This window comes from Chenopodium quinoa, unplaced genomic scaffold, assembly GCF_001683475.1.
Source record: "Chenopodium quinoa cultivar QQ74 unplaced genomic scaffold, ASM168347v1, whole genome shotgun sequence".
Classification (NCBI taxonomy): Eukaryota; Viridiplantae; Streptophyta; class Magnoliopsida; order Caryophyllales; family Amaranthaceae; genus Chenopodium; species Chenopodium quinoa.
The window spans coordinates 9,529,825-9,548,713 of record NW_018742204.1 but is presented as its reverse complement, the minus strand read 5'-3'; the positions used below and the strand labels follow the sequence as shown (position 1 = coordinate 9,548,713).

The window sequence follows — 18,889 nt, the reverse complement described above, 5'->3', positions numbered from 1 at the left end:
ACCCAGCTTCAAACTAGTTACTCCATATATGTTATTACTTGTTTATTGCCTATATAGCTACTAATCAGCGAGAAGATTGAGCAACTCAACCACTGTTATATTGCAGACATACAGGGAACATTACAAGCTTAAAGTTTAAACAGAGTTCATAATACAACGTTATATGGTATACCTAATCCTTTTCTCAAGAGAGAGACGACAATGTGGTATAGCTGATGTTGAATCTAGAGAACTATCAACTATGTATCTAGATACAGCATAGACTCACGAAGGAAGGTGCATAACTGGAACAATATTGCTAATTTACTGTTGTAATATATGTCAAAATTTTAGAAATCAGATTTATTTTTGCTATTCCAAGCTGAGAAAATTGATACTCAGCAACGAGGAATAAATGAATGGAAGAACATCACTGCTTCCTGTAACAATTATACAACAGATGAAGAGGAGCTCCATCTCATGAAATTGATGAGATTAGAAGTTCTTGAGTATATTGTCAGTAGAGACCCCATCTTCCGTCAATATAGAAGTGATTTCCTGCAATAAGCATGCATTTATTAATATAACTTCTGAAAGTTTCCAAAACAGACACCACTAACTAAATCTGGTAAGAAAATAAAATGCAATTTCATGTGTCAACCATTTGCTACCCAAAAACAACCAAAAAATCTGACACATAATATAGTTCATCTATTGCAAAATTCTAAAAGTCCCAAATTTGTGGTTGACTATAGCAAAACAAAGATGTATAATCGACTTAATATTTAGTTCGTGAACTTAACATGATAGACAACAACAAAACAAGGCTATGTGCAAATTCAGTTTGGATAAATCAACCAGATTCTAATGTCCCTAAGAACAAGTCTCCCTCACTCAAACCCACTGGCAGCACCAAGCGCAACATTTGGGAACCCCCAAATTGATACCCTAAACCAAACCCAGCAGCCGAAGCAGAGCAGCAACTAATAGAACTGAGTTTGCTATCCTTACCAGCGGTGACAAACTGTCAGCCAACGGCTGAATATCTGATAATTCTCTTAGACCCTCAAATGCATCAGAGCTAATGAAAAGTGTATATTTTTTTTTTTTTTTTTTTTTTTAATTTCCTAAAAACCCTAACTTCTATCAATCTCATTCACGAATCACGCCTCTTCACTCTCACTCTCTGTCCTCCTCTTTCCCGTTCTCACTCTCTGCCCAACGCCGCCGCGGCTCCGCCCCTGTTCTCAACCACGGTCCCGGACCACGGCACCGCCCTCATCTCCGCAGGCCGTAGCACCGCCCTCCTCTTCGACTTCCGGCCTCCAGGTATGTTCTAGTTCGATTGTTAGCCTCTCTTCGTTTTTTTGTTTTTGTTTTTTTGTTTAATTAAATTCAATTTGTTAAACTCAGCCTCCTCCTCCGATCACTCCAGCCGTCGACGCCTAACAGCCCTCACCGGAAATTGCTCCTGTTCTAGTTCGAAAGTACACAGGTTAAAAAAAAAAAACAGGTTAAAATGCAGGGAAAAAAAAAAAAAAGAAGGTACAGTCGGTCCCAACCAGTCCAAAACCGGAATGGACCGTATTAAACAGGTCCAGACCGGGACCGGACCGGCAGAATACGGTCCGGTTTCCGGTTCTTAAAAATAGCTTATTCCGGGTTCCGGTCCCGGTCCGCTCCGGTTTTGGACCGGTGCACAGCCCTTGGTACAGGAGTATGGGTGTGGGTGTTTGGCCAGCAGAGCAACTGAGCTTTGAAACATGAAACATTGTCGTTTGAGGATGGAGGTGACAGGTATACGGATGAATTTGGAGGATGAAGGGTGACAGGTATGATTAGAGGTAAAAGATGAGGAAAGATATGGAGATTTGGATGAAGACAGAGGAAGCATATTGTTCATATATTAGGGTTTATTCTCTCCTAAATTGAGTAAACTTTGTGGGATATTTGAGGGTTTAATGAAAAGCAAAAAGCCAGAAAAATGGTGGATGGGTTGTTGCAGTTGACAATGGAATGGGAGGAGAGAGAAGAAGAGGAAAGAGAGGGAGAAAGGGTTCGTTTCGTGCTGGTTATGGTGGCTGGTGGTGGCAGTGGTAGTTGGGAGAAGGTATTATTCATGGTGGTAGTGGTGGTTAGGGTTAGGTTATAGTGGCTAAGGGAGGGAAGCTAGAGTGGTGGCACGGGATGGGAGGAGCTTGGCTAGGCTGAAGAGGAAGAGATAGATAGGAAAAAATAAAAAAATAAAAATTAACCAGTCCAATGGGTTACTATGGTTGTGAATTTTTCCATAATCATACTTACCTCCGTTTTTTTTCAGTTGACACATTCCTTTTTAGGAAGATTATTTTTAGTTGACACGTTTTCTTTTTGGGTAAGTTTTATACCTTACATTTACTTGTGTACCCCACTTGCTCTATCATTCTCTTTCTCTCTCCACTCCTTCATATGTGTGCCTAAATTAAACGCGTCAACTAAATAGAAACGGCAGAAGTAGCATTTAAATCCAACCCCTTAGCCCTTACATGCAAAAAGAACCAATAAATAATTTCAATTATTTTTGAATGAATAATTTCAACTATTTCAATGTTTCATTTTTTGTGGCCTACAGAAGAAGTATAGTCTGTGTCGTACAGAGATTCATACGTCTCCCCCCACCTCCTCCACCCAACCCTACAGTAGACAAGAATTACATTACCTAAACTTGGCTGCTAGTGTTGAGCAATAGTACATGACCAAAGAACCAGAAATGGCTACATACAGTTTCAAAGCATCGTTATCTGGTGGGAACACTTCAGGTGAAAACATGTTCAAGCAACACAGTTCGAAAGTCCTGTCGGAGGCATTGGGGTAGTCCTATAGTGCTTGCTCATGGTGACAGCTGACAGGTTTCTAACAACTCTATTTCAGCTCTCATAAATACTCTATTTCATACAATCAAGTAGATGCCTACCAATCAAATATGACAACCTATCTCATAATTCTTAATAGAACATTAGTAATTGAATCGAAGGTCATGTACTCATTCATATACAAGTGAAAGCATTGTTGATTCCAGGTGAGATATAAAGTCTGAGGCACAAAGAACGGAAGCCCTGTTAAGGCATTGGGGTAGTTCTATAGTGATGTGCAGAAGGTGGCAAGATCCTAACAACTCCATTTTGGCTCCCATGTTTTGATCCCATGTGAGCAGAAAGAACCGAACCCAAACTAACTCATACAGTCATACCAAACAGCACATGATATCATATCTTAAAATTCTTGGGACATATCATCACCAAACTTCATTAAGCATCAATAATTATGTAACCTGATTCTAAATCACCTAAGGAGATGCAAGAGAAACAAATTAAAGGAGAAAATGAATTCAGTATTACTAATACATTAAATGAGATAGATGTTCAACATAGGCCCTTTTGTCCGGTTCACTATCCTTATGCTATTGCAATGGCACCATCATACCCACAACTCCACCTGATAGACGGGTCGTTCGGGTCAAGTACGGGTCGGGTCGAGTCAATTTGGGTTTAGGGTCAGTTTCGGGTCAATGGCAATTCAGGTCGAGTTGGGTATCGGGTCAACACTTTGGGTAGAGTTCAGGTCGGGTCAATCTTCGGGTTCGGGTCTGGTTTATTCGGATCCGGTCAATTTTCGTTTATGTCGATATAGAAATTTAACCAATAATATATTATACTTGTGAATAAGTATAAGGTATAACAATTGAATATTAATAATACATTTATTAGACAAGTACTATATACACAGTATTATTTCATATGTATGATCATTAATTCATTATAGTTGATTAATTAGTCATAAATTCAAATTAGATAAAGGATCTGTTCTCTTGAGCTCCAATCAGTTCCAAATTCCCTTCACTCATAAAATATTCAGTTCAATCCAATCCAGCCAGCCAATAAATCAGAACAGGCCTAAAGTGAATAGTGGAAAAAAATTCAATGTAACACTTAAATGAAGAAGCTAAGAGTAATAATAACAATATCAAAAACTAGTGTTCCTAATCAAATAGAACTCTTTATGAATTACGAGTAATAAATTACATGCACATTTCTGCAGTATTATACACACAATACTATACTGTTTAATTTAGGTTGTTTTTGATAAATTTTCATTCGGTTAAAGTAATTAAGCCCGAAATCAGTTAAGATTTTGAGTATTTGTGAATTTTGGGTTGGGTCAGTTTGGGTATAATTAGGGTCACTTCGGGTTTTGGGTCCGTTCGGATCAATCAATTCGGGTCACTTCGGGTTGAGTTGGGTCGCTTCGGGTATTGGGTCAATTTCGAGTCGGGTTAATATGGGTCGGGTCAATTCGGGTTCCGGGTCAACTCCACTTTGGGTCGGGTATGGGTCAGGTCGGGTCAACTTTGTGTTCGGGTCAATTTCGGGTTTACGTTTTGGGTCAATTCGTGTCACGGGTCGGGTCAGTATTGCCAACTCTACCCACAACCAACACACCACTATAGCTACTAGAGTAAGCAACCACCACCACCACTCCTGAACCATAACATTAATGAATGTCAAAGTTTCAACAACCCAATCCATCCTATAACTAGAACGCCCCATCTCCACATTCTCAAACAGGCCTAACATCTAGAAAAAACTTTTGGAATATCTTATACGAGACAACCACCTTTTTCTAAGATGATGGGTTTGTTTAATGCTTTGAAAGCCAATAACAGCAATCAAGGCTCTGATTAGTTGGGGCTGGAACCAACCTCTAAAAGTTCTAGTGCATCCATCATGGAAAACTATGCCTCCATGAAAGGATGAGTCCCTTGCCACAGTTAGAAATTTGAGAAATGAGATGAAGAGAGATGATAATGATGACATTTAAGGTAATGTGAAAACAGCACAATGAAAATGGTTTTAGCAAAAAGATTTGGTATTGATAAAGGATGGAGGAGTGGCGGCGGGAGGAGGAAAAAATACACTTCCTCTGTTTTTGTTTAGTAGCAACATCTCTGTTTTTCAAGTTTGCCAACGCATAGCTTCAATTGTATACTTCCACACCTCACAATATAATGTCTCTTTTCCTTTTTGGGTAAACTAAAATCCAATGTCTCTTTCTATTTAAAGGTATTATTTTTTTGACATTATTACCCTATTTTTAATGAGTTGTCATCTTTTTTTCTTTTCTTTTTTGTACTTTTAACATCAATTTCCAACACTTTCTCTCTCTCTATCTCTTCAATTTTCCCAACTTTAATAAAAAGGGAATTTATATTAGTGTTGGGAATTGATGATTATATTCACTAATGACCCGAACTTATTATTAAATACCTCAAAATTAATGATTAGAAGTACATATGCGCGTATATGTACTTCTAATCATTAATTTTAAGGAATTAACAACTTTCTTAATTCACACGTAAAAAACCAAAGAGGCATTGTATAATGAGATGAAGAGAGAATATCTTAAATTATGCATTTGTAAAAATTAGGTTTAAATAAAAATTCCATATGATTATGTTTATACTAAAGTATAAGTCCCGAAATGTTATTGAAGTTGAGTATGTAAATGTTATACTTCGTTGAATTGTTGCAAGTTTTTTTTTTTTTTTTTTTTTTTTTTAAAAAAAAAAGGGAAATTCTCAATGGTGCTCACAAGCTTTTTAATTTTCTCATTGATAAACAACAAAACTTTCATCTTTGGTACTTATGAATTATCTTTATCAATTCAATGGTAACATTAGTTTATCAATTTAATCATTTATTAACCATGGTTTGTTTGTTTTTGTTTTTTTAATGATTAAATTGTTTTAATATATTTTTTTTTACAAGAAAAAAAAACTACCAGCCCCAATCATGGTTCAAAAACTCGGTCGTTATGTCGCGAATCGGCCGAGACGTAACAGATTTTGAAGTTGTCGTTCTGATATTTATCGGTATAGCATGCTGCTTTACAATACTCTGCGATTTCGGCCGGTACGACCGTTTTAAAGTGAAATTCGGCCCCATCAAACATTACCAACGAATTTCCGAAGAAAAAACACCGAGTTAAAAGCTTTGTAGACATTTTTTCCGGCGAGGGGTTCTGAATTCTCCACAAAAGTCGAGTTTTCTTTAAAAAAAAATGGGATACAACTGGTACATCACTTTTAATCCCCTTTTGAAATTGACTTGACCCCACTACTTCTCTATCCTTTTGTTTTTTCCTTATCTCACATCCACGTGACCCCCCCCCCCTTCTCTTCCCCTTTTTTCAATTACCAGTACTAATTTACTACATGGGTCCCACACTCAAAAAAAAAAAAAATTTAAATATAAAGAGGCGTGTAAGAATACATAGCAGTAAAAAGGGAAATACAGCAATATACCTCTTTAAGAATATAAAATTTTCAAAATTTAAGAAAGAAACCATTGTAAAAATATAGAGTTTACAATTTAAATTTAATTTTAATTTCTTACGCGACAACAACGATACGATCTACGATCAACGCATCAATTCTGTTACCGAATCACGCGACCATTTCCACGATCGCAACCAAAACCGCATTTTCGTACTATGGCCCCAACCACTCTGCAGGCGCCGGTGGTGCCCATACCACCCTCCTCTAGTGCCGGCATCGACTCTCCTCCCCCTGTCACGTCTCCCTCTCCCGATGAACCACCGATCCCCTCACTCTCCCACGAAACTCGTCGTGCAACCCAACCCAATCCCCCTCCCCCCAAAACTCTAATATTATCTCACACCCTAAATCTGAAATCCCCAAAAAAAAAATGTAGACGATTAGATCAAGGAAGTATTTTGAAGAAAGTTATAGATTTGGTGACTGATGCCAACTTTTATTGTTTAAGAGTTTGAGATCATCCATTTTCCAGTTTGACGTTTTTTGAGGTGTTTGCCGGAGATAAATGGTAATGTTGAGGTTAAATCGGGTTGTCGTCTGAGGTCGCGGTGTAGGGAAGGGGGGTTCAGCGCGGCGCCGACGCCGGGAGGGGTTCTGGAAGAGCGCGGCCGACACAGACACCGAGGAGGGGTTCAGGGGGGATTGGGGATGGCGGGGGGGGGGGGGGGGGAGTGGGTGGTGGGTTTTTTTCTTTTTATTAAAAAATAATTATAAAACTAAGCCTAGTTAAATATTTTAACCAAAATATATCATTAATATTATTGATAATATATACTAAAAATACATGAGTGCCATAGATAATTAAAATTTTCGTTGTTTACCATTGAGAAAAATAAAAGGATGATGAGTACCATTGAGAATTTTTCCAAAAAAAAATAAAATAAAATAAAATAAAATTAAGTAATAGGCACCACAAGGGAAGACTTGGAGGAGTTGGAAGATGGGCTTTACATATAAGGGACTTGTTTTGTATCAATACTATTTCTTAACAACTCCATCAAACCCCTATGAGCACATTTGATAACTCTTATTTAATCCATTGGTATCAAGCAAATAGACCTCCTTCTTACTCAAAAACTACAGGTGTTTGAAATAAAAGATTGATTTGGGCACTGATAATTTCAAGAACTTCTAGGAACATGTGTGTAGGTTTGTTTAGTTTCATAATCATATTATAAAAAATTACTTCCTTCATTTTATTTTACTTGTAACACTTCGGTTTTTTTCACGTTCGTCAATGCATAACTTCAACCATTTATATCTTTAATTATGCATTTGTGAAAATTATAAAAAGATTCTAATAAAGTAGACATTGAGACGAATCTAACAAGTTCCAATATGATATATGACTATTTTTTCTTTAAATGTATGTCACGAAATGTAATTGAAGATAAGTATGTGAAGTGTACACTATCTAAAATGTTAAGAAAAAAAAAACGGAGGAGGTACAAATGTTGAGAAAATGTGCATCTTCACAGGCCATCAAAAGCATTGTCTACAAATCTTTTTTTTTATATATATAATTGTATGATTAAGTGTCAAAATCATTTTTCAAAATACTTAGCTTTATCTAGAAAGCTAGTCCAAGACACTCTTTTGACCATTTCGACGAATAGGCCGAATTTTTTGGGAAGAATGTCAGATCCTCTGAATCCTACTCAGACTGAACACCTTAATCTGAGTCTAAGCAACATATGTAAATTCAGATCCATACCCGTCAGCCTATGTTCCACAAGATAACATTAAGCTTAAGCCAAAAAAGAGCATAATGTGAGTAGATTCAGGGCTTGCCTTAGAGAACACCACGGCCTTAGAGAACACCACAAAAATATATTTTGCTCACATATGGCTGAGAAGTTTCTTATTTTCCTATTTGGTTTTGCGTCTTATAGAAGGACCTTAATATAATGTTTCCCTTAGTTGTCTGACTTGTGTGTTGACTGTCAAGATAAAAATTATGAAAAATACTGAGTTGTGGGAACATCAATCTCTGTCATAAGCATATAAGATAAAGTTAAAGAAGTACTCTAAATCAGTAACTCTTCTAGAATGCTTTTCTACATCTCTGCTGTGATTTCTTACCTATGTTGTTATTCAATTTACTAATATCCAATGAAGATATCAGGGACCTTCAATTTCAGGACACATGGATATGGTAAGGGTGACCAAGATGAGTCATCTACTTCTGTTCAGTACTCAATTCTTCTTATTCTAAATTAGCAAAACAAAGGTTGCTGAGAATTACAATTAGAGAGGTAATCTATGAACAAAGTCCCTCCAAAGATTGAGCTTTCACCTGGAATTCTGGACTACTTCATCTTATTAGTACAAATACCACAAACTATGTCTTGTGCAGACTAAATTCCTTCATATGCTAATTCTCCTCCAATACCCTCATTTTCGAACCCAAACAAACTAGAAGAAAACCTGATGCTGATGGATCATTAGAACTTTTGATAATCTATGAAGCAATAAAACAAATTCTAGAACTAAACAAATACCATATTACATCAGCTGCATCCTTTAACTGACACTTAAAACAATTACGGTACGACAATATTATCTTTAATAATGACAGCTAAGCAAGATATTGTGCCACAAATAGTAGAGTACTCATTAAGAAGAAAATAAGAAAGAAAAAAGAAAAACACTGCAAATCAAACCATTAAAGATCAATTACCTCTGTCATCTGTTTCTGCCCACACAGTACAACACCAGTAGAGTTTGGGTTTGAAATGTTTTTGGATCTACAAAAGGCAGCCTGTTTAATTGCCCCAAAAACAAGTGTTAATATATGATTACACCATCCAATGTACTTAAAAATAAAATTTGCCACACCTATCAACAAAAATTTTACAGTACCTGCACATAGCCAGCTTCACCTGTCCATTTCTCATCCGGTTGTGACAATACTGGAACTATCTTAACACCAGAAGATTCCCAATCTTTGAATCTATCCTGTATAATAAAGATAAGACATAAGAAAAAGAGCTGAAAAAGAGAGAGATTTTCTGTAATTTATTCTATTACATATTTTCATAGACCAACAAAGTATTTTTGTGAACCACCTGATATGCCATCCTTTGCAAATTTCTAGCTCCGTAATAAAGCCTCACATCTGACCTCTTGTCAGCACTAAAGCCAGATTCAATAAGAGATCGGATTGGACTGCAAATTGTCAAGAGGAAATATGGAAGTCAGACAGCAGGTATCGTAACATAGTCATGAAGGAATACAGCATTAGCACCTTAAAAGCAGACTAAGGAAGATTCACAAAAACCAAAAAAGGCAAGCCGCAATGAACAAATACCATCATATGAAACCCAAATACAGCAAGCCAAACTGCAGTGCTAAAGGACTTGTACATCGTAATATATAGTAAGATACAAATCGGTTTCCATTTTATCAACTCAAAAACTAGGAAGGAACTAAGCCCCCCCATTAATCAATTCAACCAAAAAATTCCAATTGCCCAAAGCCTGACGCTATGGTTGGATAACAATAGTGAAGGGAAAGGGAGGTGAAGGAAAAAGAGGGAAGAGAGTAGATCTGTAGATGGAACTTCCATTTTCCTTTCAAATCTCTCCAACAGAGGGGTTTGGTTTATTTAAACGGGAAGGAAATTGGATCCTTCCAATTCCCTATTGCATAGAGTATCCAAACAAAGGATGATGCATCCTTCCTTTTCTATTCTCTTCATTTCCCTCTATTTCTCTCTATCCAAACATAGAGTGAGTAAAGAACAGAGCTTGACATTAAAATCGAAGACTATCGAGAGAATCCCCAAATGCACAAACAAGAATCCAACAGTAGCTATATTCTATATGTAATCCTACTTTCTCGTATTCTATAAGTAAAAAAGCACCTTTGTAACTACACTCTTTAACTCTTTTGTGGCATATAGAGAATAAATAATAGCATCCTTACACTATAGTCACAGAAGTTGAGTGATCATAGAGTTGGTATACAAATGCACAATAAAATTCTGGGAAAATGTCAAGTAATTCAATTGGCAAAATTAAAATATAGTTCTACAACCAATCACGTCAAAAAGAAGAACAATTGAAAATTAATAGTATGTGATAATGAAACGAAGAATACCTGATTCCAGATCCAGTGGCAAAGACAAGAACAGTGGGAAAATCCTCGGGAGGCGAAAGCCGATCAACATCAAAACCATTCCCCATGACAGCGGTCAATTCAACAACATCCCCTTTATTCAACCCACATAGAAGCTCAGCGGTAGAGCCCGCGACATTCTTAACAAGAAACTGAAACTCGCCGCGCTCAGCGGCAAGGAGTGGAGGAGAGGCGATAGCGAGGAAAGAAGGTTTAGGAGAGTCAGGGACTTTAAGCTGCAAGTACTGGCCAGGGCGAGTGTAGGAGGCGGCGATGTGAGGGGCGTCGGAGACGTTGATGGAGATGTGGAAGAGTGATTCGGCGGCGGGTTCGATGAGGGAGATAGGGGTGGGTGTCCAGAGAGTGGTGTCTTGGCGGACGGCGGAGGCGACGAGGGAGAGGAAGCGGTGGCGGTGGTGGCGGAGAGGGGGGGTTAGGCGGCGGAGGAGAGACATGGAAGGGGTGGAGTGGAGGTGGGCATGAGGGTGGTGGAGAGGTGAAAGGTGGGGTAAAGAGGAGAGAGAAATGGACATGTTTGTTTTGGGGGGTTTATATGAGGTTTGGTTAGGTGGAGGAAGGTGGAAAGAAGTAGTAGAGATTTGGAGATGGTGCCGGTGAAGGTGGTCAAAGATGGGAGGTGGTGTGATTTTGTAATGGGTTGAGAAGTCTACTACGAGTACTTACCTCATTGTTTGGAGTTGTGGTGTGAATTGTGATGGGAGGTTTGTAATCACTTATCCAAATCAATTGGAGCCGCATGATCCATGCTTCTCCTATTGGCCTCCAAATTCATTTTTTACACTACCTTCATCACAGGTTATGTGTCACGATTTGATATAAAACAGAAAGGAAAAATGTTTAATCGTTGCACATAACCTGTAACGGAGGTAATACTAGTATTTTCTACAAATCAATTTTTATTTCTTTATCAGGATTTAAATATGGTTTAACGAGTTCATATAAGAGAAAATCATATAAATAAAACATGATTCTAAGAGTTGGTCTTACTCGATAAGAGCTATTAACAGAAGCTAGCACAACCTATGTACCTTTATTAGTTACGTAGTATATTGTATCGTAGCAGTAAGCTTCCAAAGCTAATTGCTTCCTTGATGGAATTATACAATATTTTCTCTCTTTAGACGGCACCCACGACAAGTCCCATTTGAGTTGACCTTTGTATATAATAAGTGATCCTATATTGATACATACGTCTGTATTGTCCATACTCTATTGTAACTGTTTCTGAGGTTTGTTGCATTGTAACTGTTTCTGAGGTTTGTTGCACATTGAGGAAAGTTCGACAACTAAAATTGACTACACTACTGGACATTACCCTAATAGTACTCATAAGAGCCATAACTAGTAGCAATTTCTTCCCTCACATAGTCACATCCTGACCTTTGACAGCCTGAACTCACAGGAGTGACAGTGGCAAATTAATCTTGTAGTTAATCCTTTGTAAATCCCAACCAACATCGCACCCATCAACACACATTCAAACCACCTGTGAATCTGTGATCTTTAATGGTGTAAATCTAAAACACCTGTTTGCTTATTAGCTGCAAGAAGAGCTTATTAATATTATACATTTTCACCTTGAAAAACAGGCAGGCTATATGAAAATGTAATTAGACCATTTAAAATCTGGACTTGACAAAAAGAACAAAAATATACATTGTGTCCATATGTTGTCTCCTGCTCCCGTTATTCAATGACAGGGAGCTGAGGGGGGGTTGGGATTGTACTAGCAGGCTAACCCTCTCTGCTCCGTTAAAATGGAGCGTCATCATCACACTTGTGCAACAAAGATAAATAAGACAAAATGGAAAAACCCTTGTTCATATGTTTGGCTTCCCAAAAAAATCCTTCTCAACTCCGGGAGCTGGTAAAGCCAATGTCAACTAAAAATTATTTTCGCAATTATCAAGGCAAAGAGCCAAAGGAAAAAAAAAAAGTCAAAAAACAAATTATCTCAGATTTCCTTAAGCTGCAGATTCCTTGGCAATCTTCTCAGCCTTGGCAATGACCTCCTCGATTCCTCCAACCATGTAGAAAGATTGCTCAGAAAGGTCATCATATTTACCATCCAAGACACCCTGCAAATTATATGCCACGACCAACATTAGACAAACTGAAATAAATACTTCGTATAAGAAATCGAGAAAGTAAAAGATTGCATGATCACATATCAATAAAAGGAACAAGTGCAACCTGTCTATAATCAATCAACCAAAAGCAAAACTAGACTAGAGCAGCAGTAAACTGATAAATTTACACATTTGACCAGCATGAGAAATTTCAATTACCTGGAAACTCTGGATGCTCTCCTTCAACTCAACGTACTTTCCGGGTGCACCCGTGAAAACTTCAGCAACATGGAAGGGCTGACTCAAGAATCTCTGGATCTTACGGGCACGAGCGACAGTCAATTTGTCATCTTCACTTAGCTCATCCATACCCAAAATGGCAATGATATCCTGAAGATTCTTGTAGTTCTGGAGAACCTTCTGTACACCACGAGCAGTGTTGTAATGCTCTTCTCCCAAGATGTGAGGTGAAAGCATACGAGATGTAGAATCAAGAGGGTCCACAGCAGGGTAGATACCAAGCTCAGAGATCTGGTCAAAACGTAGGAAGTTAGAAGATAAACTAGATGCACTTGAATAAAAGCATTTGGTCATCTGTCATCCCTCAAATTACCTGTCGGGACAACACAGTTGTGGCATCCAAGTGAGCAAAAGTTGTAGCAGGAGCAGGATCTGTCAAATCATCAGCAGGCACGTAGATAGCCTGGACAGAAGTAATAGAACCCTTCTTGGTAGTTGTAATACGCTCCTGAAGACCTCCAAGATCGGTAGCCAAAGTAGGTTGGTAACCGACAGCAGAGGGAATACGTCCAAGTAAAGCAGACACCTCTGAGTTAGCCTGAAATCAACCAAAGAAGCATTGTCATAAATTAAGGGAATCATCCAACAACAGATTTATAATAACGGGTAAAAAAACAAGTTATTCAAACAAGAATTCATACTTGGGTGAAACGGAAAATGTTGTCAATAAAGAGTAGCACATCTTGTCCCTCAGCATCACGGAAATGCTCTGCAACAGTTAGTCCAGTAAGACCAACACGGGCACGAGCACCTGGGGGCTCATTCATTTGACCGTAGACAAGGGCACATTTACTGTCAGCCTACAAAGGAAAGATTAGGCAAAGGATGAGCCAATGTAAAATAGACACATAAATGAAACATCTAATGCAAAATCGTGACGGACCTGCTTTTCACCTAGCTTAATGACACCACTCTCAATCATTTCTCTGTACAAGTCGTTACCCTCACGAGTACGCTCACCAACTCCGGCAAACACGGAGAAACCACCTGATCATGACAACCAACATCATAAACCTACTGAAACAAAGCTATTAAATTCTATGGAGCAAAGGTGCCATTGCAAACATACCATGAGCTTTGGCAACATTATTGATAAGTTCCATAATAAGCACAGTTTTCCCGACACCAGCACCTCCGAACAGCCCAATCTTTCCTCCCCTTTGGTATGGAGCTAGAAGATCAACGACCTTGAAAAGGCAAATCCAGGCAAAGCGATTTATACAAGTCTCTCATACAAAACACCACAATGTCACAGCAGTTCAACGAGGAGATGGGAGTTATATTGTAAAATTCACCTTAATTCCAGTAACAAGAATCTGCTGCTCAGTTGCTTGTTCAACAAAGGCAGGTGCTTCTCTGTGAATGGGGAGATAGTGATCGGTTGCTGCCAATGTCACCACAAAAGTCAGCATAGTAACACCAAATTCCTAAGACTCTAATAAAATTCATTAAGACAATTAATAAATGATTAGAGTAGTCAGCTACTTACTCAGCTCGCCCCTATGATCAATTGGTTCTCCAATAACATTCATAATACGACCAAGGGTAGCTCTTCCAACAGGAATCTACAGTATAAAATACATTTTCATGATTGACAACAATTTTAGACCAAATTATTGAATAACTTGAGGCGGCACCAAAAAAAGACCTCATTTCTTAAAAGCATATGACCCTAACAAACACTTTTTTAACATCATACAACAACACGCCTCAATCCATACAACAAATACAAAGGTTTTCCCTTTCAACACAAACTAGCTTTGGTCAACATCCAGAGATCGCATACACATTACGCCTATTGAAAAGTGTATAACATATAACCCGTTTCATCGATAAAGCCCGAAACAAAAGCAATAATTCAAATGTGTAATCATTCACAACAATAAAATGAGCAATCTCTAATACGGGGTAACTAAAGTAAAGTAATAATCTAAATCGAATGAACAATCTCTAAAAAATCAAGCACCACAACAAATCCAGATCCAACGATCTGGACCCAGATCTAAAATTCAAAATGCAAATCAACAAAACCCTTAAAAATCACAAATTAATTAAAAAACAAAACACCCCACATTTCCAAATCACCAATCCCAAAACAAAAACTTTGACCAAATCAAAAAAATGAGATCTTACAGTAATGGGAGATCCAGTATTCAAAACGGGTTGACCACGAACAAGACCTTCAGTACCATCCATAGCAATAGTCCTAACCATACTCTCACCCAAATGCTGAGCAACCTCAAGCACCAATCGAGTCTGATTATCTTGAACCTCAAGAGCGGTCAAGATCGGGGGCAAACCCTCCTCAAACCTAACATCAACAACAGCACCGATCACCTGACATACCTTTCCAATAGACCCTTTACCGGTAAACTCATCGGTGATCTTACCGGCGCCGGCGCCACCGGATTTAGCAGGGGTCGAGGGCTGCGCAGCAGCAGCGGAGGATGAGGCGTAATCGGCGACGCGGTTGAGGAGGTAGCCGCGGGCGGAAGCGCGGTGAGCGGCGGAGGGTTTGGGGGAGGAGAGAGAAGGGCGGGAGGATCGGCGGAGGTTGCGAGCGAAAGAGTGTATGAGCCTTCGCGACGCCATTGGAGAGGAGGAGAGAGAAAGAGGAGAGAGAAAATGGGGGAAAAGTGGGACTAGGGTTTGGGAAGGTGACTGAGTGTGTGGTCTATATAGGGTCGAATGAACAAGTTTTGATGGTGTTGAGTTAAACGATATCGTTTTTTAGAAAGGGAGGAGTTTTCTCTTTGTTGGTGTGGTATTGTTTTACTAATTCACTTCCTCTACGTGCGAAGATTTTGGAGGTGGTGAATATTTTTGAATTTTTTGTTTGATCCGATTTTTCTTATTTTTCTAATTTTTGTGTTTTTTTTTAAAGGAGTAACTTTTTAATTTTCTTGTAAAAAAAAAAATTATTTTCTTGTCAAAAAAAAAAAAATTAAAAAAAAAACTTTTCTGCTACGTATTTTTTTTTCTTAAAATTTATTATTTATTTTTTTCAAAACAAAAAATTAAAAAATTTGTCATTGATTTGCAATTGGTCGCAACCATAAGGCCAGAGTGCTACTATTTGACAACATACGACATTATAAATGATCATTTTAACTGTAGACACCCATTTGTGTCTCCCCAAAACCAAACCCAATGATTAATACCTTTCGCGTCGAATCTTAATCGAATAAAGTGAAAGTGTGAAAAGTCTAGTTATAAGGATATTTTTATTAAAATATATCTTCTTTCTGTTTTTGAAAATATTTCTTTTCTTACCCTATTTATGAAAAACGTGCATTCCAGTTTAGTTTGGTCCATGATAAGGGTCCAATAATAGTGTAGTTGGATGGGGTTTGAAAAGACCTTTCCAATGATATATTATAAACCCAATTCCGATGAATAATGAGAGAGTTACGGTCAAAATACTAAACTGGACCCGGTTTGATTCTTACATGCGGCCCAATGATATAGAGGAGGGCATGTTATTAATTAGGATTTTTTGTAAATTACCACCCCAAAATGTACCATGTATTGAAATAACCACCCATATTTTTTAAAATTAAAAATAACCACCTTTATTTTACAAAAAACGTAGGTTTTACCACCCAACCTATACTCCGACCAGTTTTTCGAGCATCGGCCCCACATAACGGTTGTTTTTTATTTTCATAAAAGTTGTTTCTCGATTTATTTCCTCCCTTGTTTCACAAACTACTCCCAAACTTAAAATTTTTCATTTTTTTCACAAATTCTACCAATTTTTACTCCAAGTTTTGCAAATTGACAAGCGAATCCTTTAAAGAACGCACTTAAATTTTTTTACACCGATTTGTACAACAAGGTAATTGAAGATCGCACTTAATTTTTATTTCTTTAGTTATTTTGCAATGTTTTAATGAAGTAAAATTCAAGTTATACAATATTTTTTGTTTGGAATGTGTTTTATTAGGAATTTAATGATGTAATCGTTGTTTGATTCATTCAATTTAACTTGAATTGAAAATTAGGGTTCTTCATGATGAAATTGTGGGGCACATGCTTGAAAAACTGGCCAGAGTATAGGTAGGGGTGGTAAAACCTACAGTTTTGTAAAATATGGGTGGTTATTTTTAATTTCAACAAAAATGGGTGGTTATTTCAACACATGTTAAATTTTAGGGTGGTAATATACAAAAAATCCTATTAATTATCATTCCTAAAGCTATTAGGATTGATTATAGTCTTCTAGAATACTCTATAAGGTTCTCTTATATCCTAATGGAGTTAGGATTGATAATTATGTTTCAAAGAGTTTGAAATTGAATAAAACTACTCCTTTTTAGAATCCTTGTTTTGTACGAAATGGAATATATTCAGATTTTATTTTCGTGCCTCATAATATTTATCCAAATCTTATATGGTTTGATAGATCTTGGAATTATCTTTCCAATGATATATTATAATATTAATTCCGAGCTAAAACGAAAAAGATATGAATGGAATACGAAACTCTATCCAAAACTGACACCCTTCCACTTTTTCGGTCATATCTTTTTATATACAAAATATTTTAATCTGATTCTAATTGTATTGGAAAGTAGACTTCAAGAGCTTTTCAACGACATATTATTTGACTTATTTGGATTTCTGGATCAAAAGATATGATAAAATAAAAATACGCAAAAATTGTCTTGCACCGCCCGACGACAGATTCGTCGCCTGGCGACGAGCTCTGTCGTTGGCGACCGAAGGGTGTTTTATTCCTTTTCGAACTCTAATTCTTTTCAATCAATTTCGGAATATTTTCTTATAAATAGGGTCCTTGGACCTCCGTTTTTCAATAACCAGAATTCTCTAATTCTTCTTCTTCTCTCTCTCTAAGCTAAAGCTTATTCTCTCTCTTCTCTTTCTAGCCTAGCCTTTTACAAACACAATTCTTCATACATTAGCACTAGACACACCTAGCCAAGTTCGAGGGTGCCTTCGTCCTAGACGTGAAAGGTTTGATATTTCTGCGGGTTTGGTCTCAAATCTCTATTTCAATCATTTAATTTAATTGTTTTGATTTTATTATTTTCATTGAATTTATTAACGTGTGTATTTTGTTATTAGAAAGAGGTATGAGACATCCAGTTAAGTAATTTAACTGCTTTATTGATCTTTTGATATAAAAATCATGCTTAGATTGTTATTTTGATTCCTAGTATCATGTTATGATGTTTTATTGCTTCCTAGTATCATGTTTACGGTAACAACTAAAATTTCTAATATCAAGTATGATTAAATGAATGCTTCCTATTTCTTTCCTAATATCATGTATCATGTTAGGGCTAAAAGATTTGATCTTTAATGTTTAATGACATGCTAGGGTTTGTTATTAATCCTGTTAGTATCATTGCCTAGGATTTTGCTATTAATATTATGTTTTATTTTTAACATGATTATGATTGTTATTATGATTATAATAATTACTATGATTATTATGTTGCTTGATGTTTATTATTATTGTTATTGCTTGATCACACCTTTTGTGCATGTTTAAAGGGAATTGGTACTTATAATCACGCTTAATAAGATAATAAATAATCTTGTTGATGGTTAACATGATTATAATTCAAGTGATCGCCAATAAAAATTTATTTGTGCATTAATATTCAACCAACATAGATTAAACAGGTTTAGGGTAAATCTATTGATTGCATGTTAGTCAGAAAGCGCACATAAATACGAGTAGAATAAAGTAGAGGCCTATTATTAGGGCGAGTTCTTTCTCTTTTAGATTGTATTTGTACATTCATCCCCGAACTTCCAATCTTGGTTCCAGACCTATTGGAGTTAACGATCTCCTGGATCGTTAAGGGTGTAACATTCACCCTGTGAACGGTTTACAAGTTCCTAAAACTTGTTGGCGACTCTTTTGCTCTAGCTTAGCTTCCTTCCCTTTGGACACCACCATGCTTAAGTGTATGGTCACAGTGGGGCTCAAGTGTGGGATGGTTTGAAATATTCCCTACACTAACCCTTTCCCTTAATTTATTCAACCCCTCTCTAT

At 37.2% G+C, this 18,889-nt stretch overlaps 2 protein-coding genes across 2 annotated transcripts; both read right to left on the bottom strand.

Annotated features, from left to right (window-relative positions):
- Positions 1-76: 76 nt before the first annotated feature.
- LOC110713327 (fruit protein pKIWI502-like) lies at positions 77-11,192 on the bottom strand. The gene is made up of 5 exons (XM_021891808.1): positions 10,454-11,192; positions 9,421-9,520; positions 9,215-9,310; positions 9,033-9,113; positions 77-537 (listed from the first exon to the last, which is right to left on the bottom strand). The coding sequence occupies exons 1-5, from the start codon at positions 11,002-11,004 to the stop codon at positions 475-477; spliced, it is 891 nt and encodes a 296-aa protein (XP_021747500.1). The 5' UTR covers positions 11,005-11,192; the 3' UTR covers positions 77-474.
- Positions 11,193-12,087: 895 nt separating this feature from the next.
- Positions 12,088-15,526, bottom strand: LOC110713261 (ATP synthase subunit beta, mitochondrial). The gene is made up of 9 exons (XM_021891741.1): positions 14,995-15,526; positions 14,351-14,426; positions 14,157-14,245; positions 13,931-14,048; positions 13,745-13,848; positions 13,503-13,661; positions 13,175-13,399; positions 12,781-13,092; positions 12,088-12,570 (listed from the first exon to the last, which is right to left on the bottom strand). The coding sequence occupies exons 1-9, from the start codon at positions 15,451-15,453 to the stop codon at positions 12,457-12,459; spliced, it is 1,656 nt and encodes a 551-aa protein (XP_021747433.1). The 5' UTR covers positions 15,454-15,526; the 3' UTR covers positions 12,088-12,456.
- Positions 15,527-18,889: the final 3,363 nt, after the last annotated feature.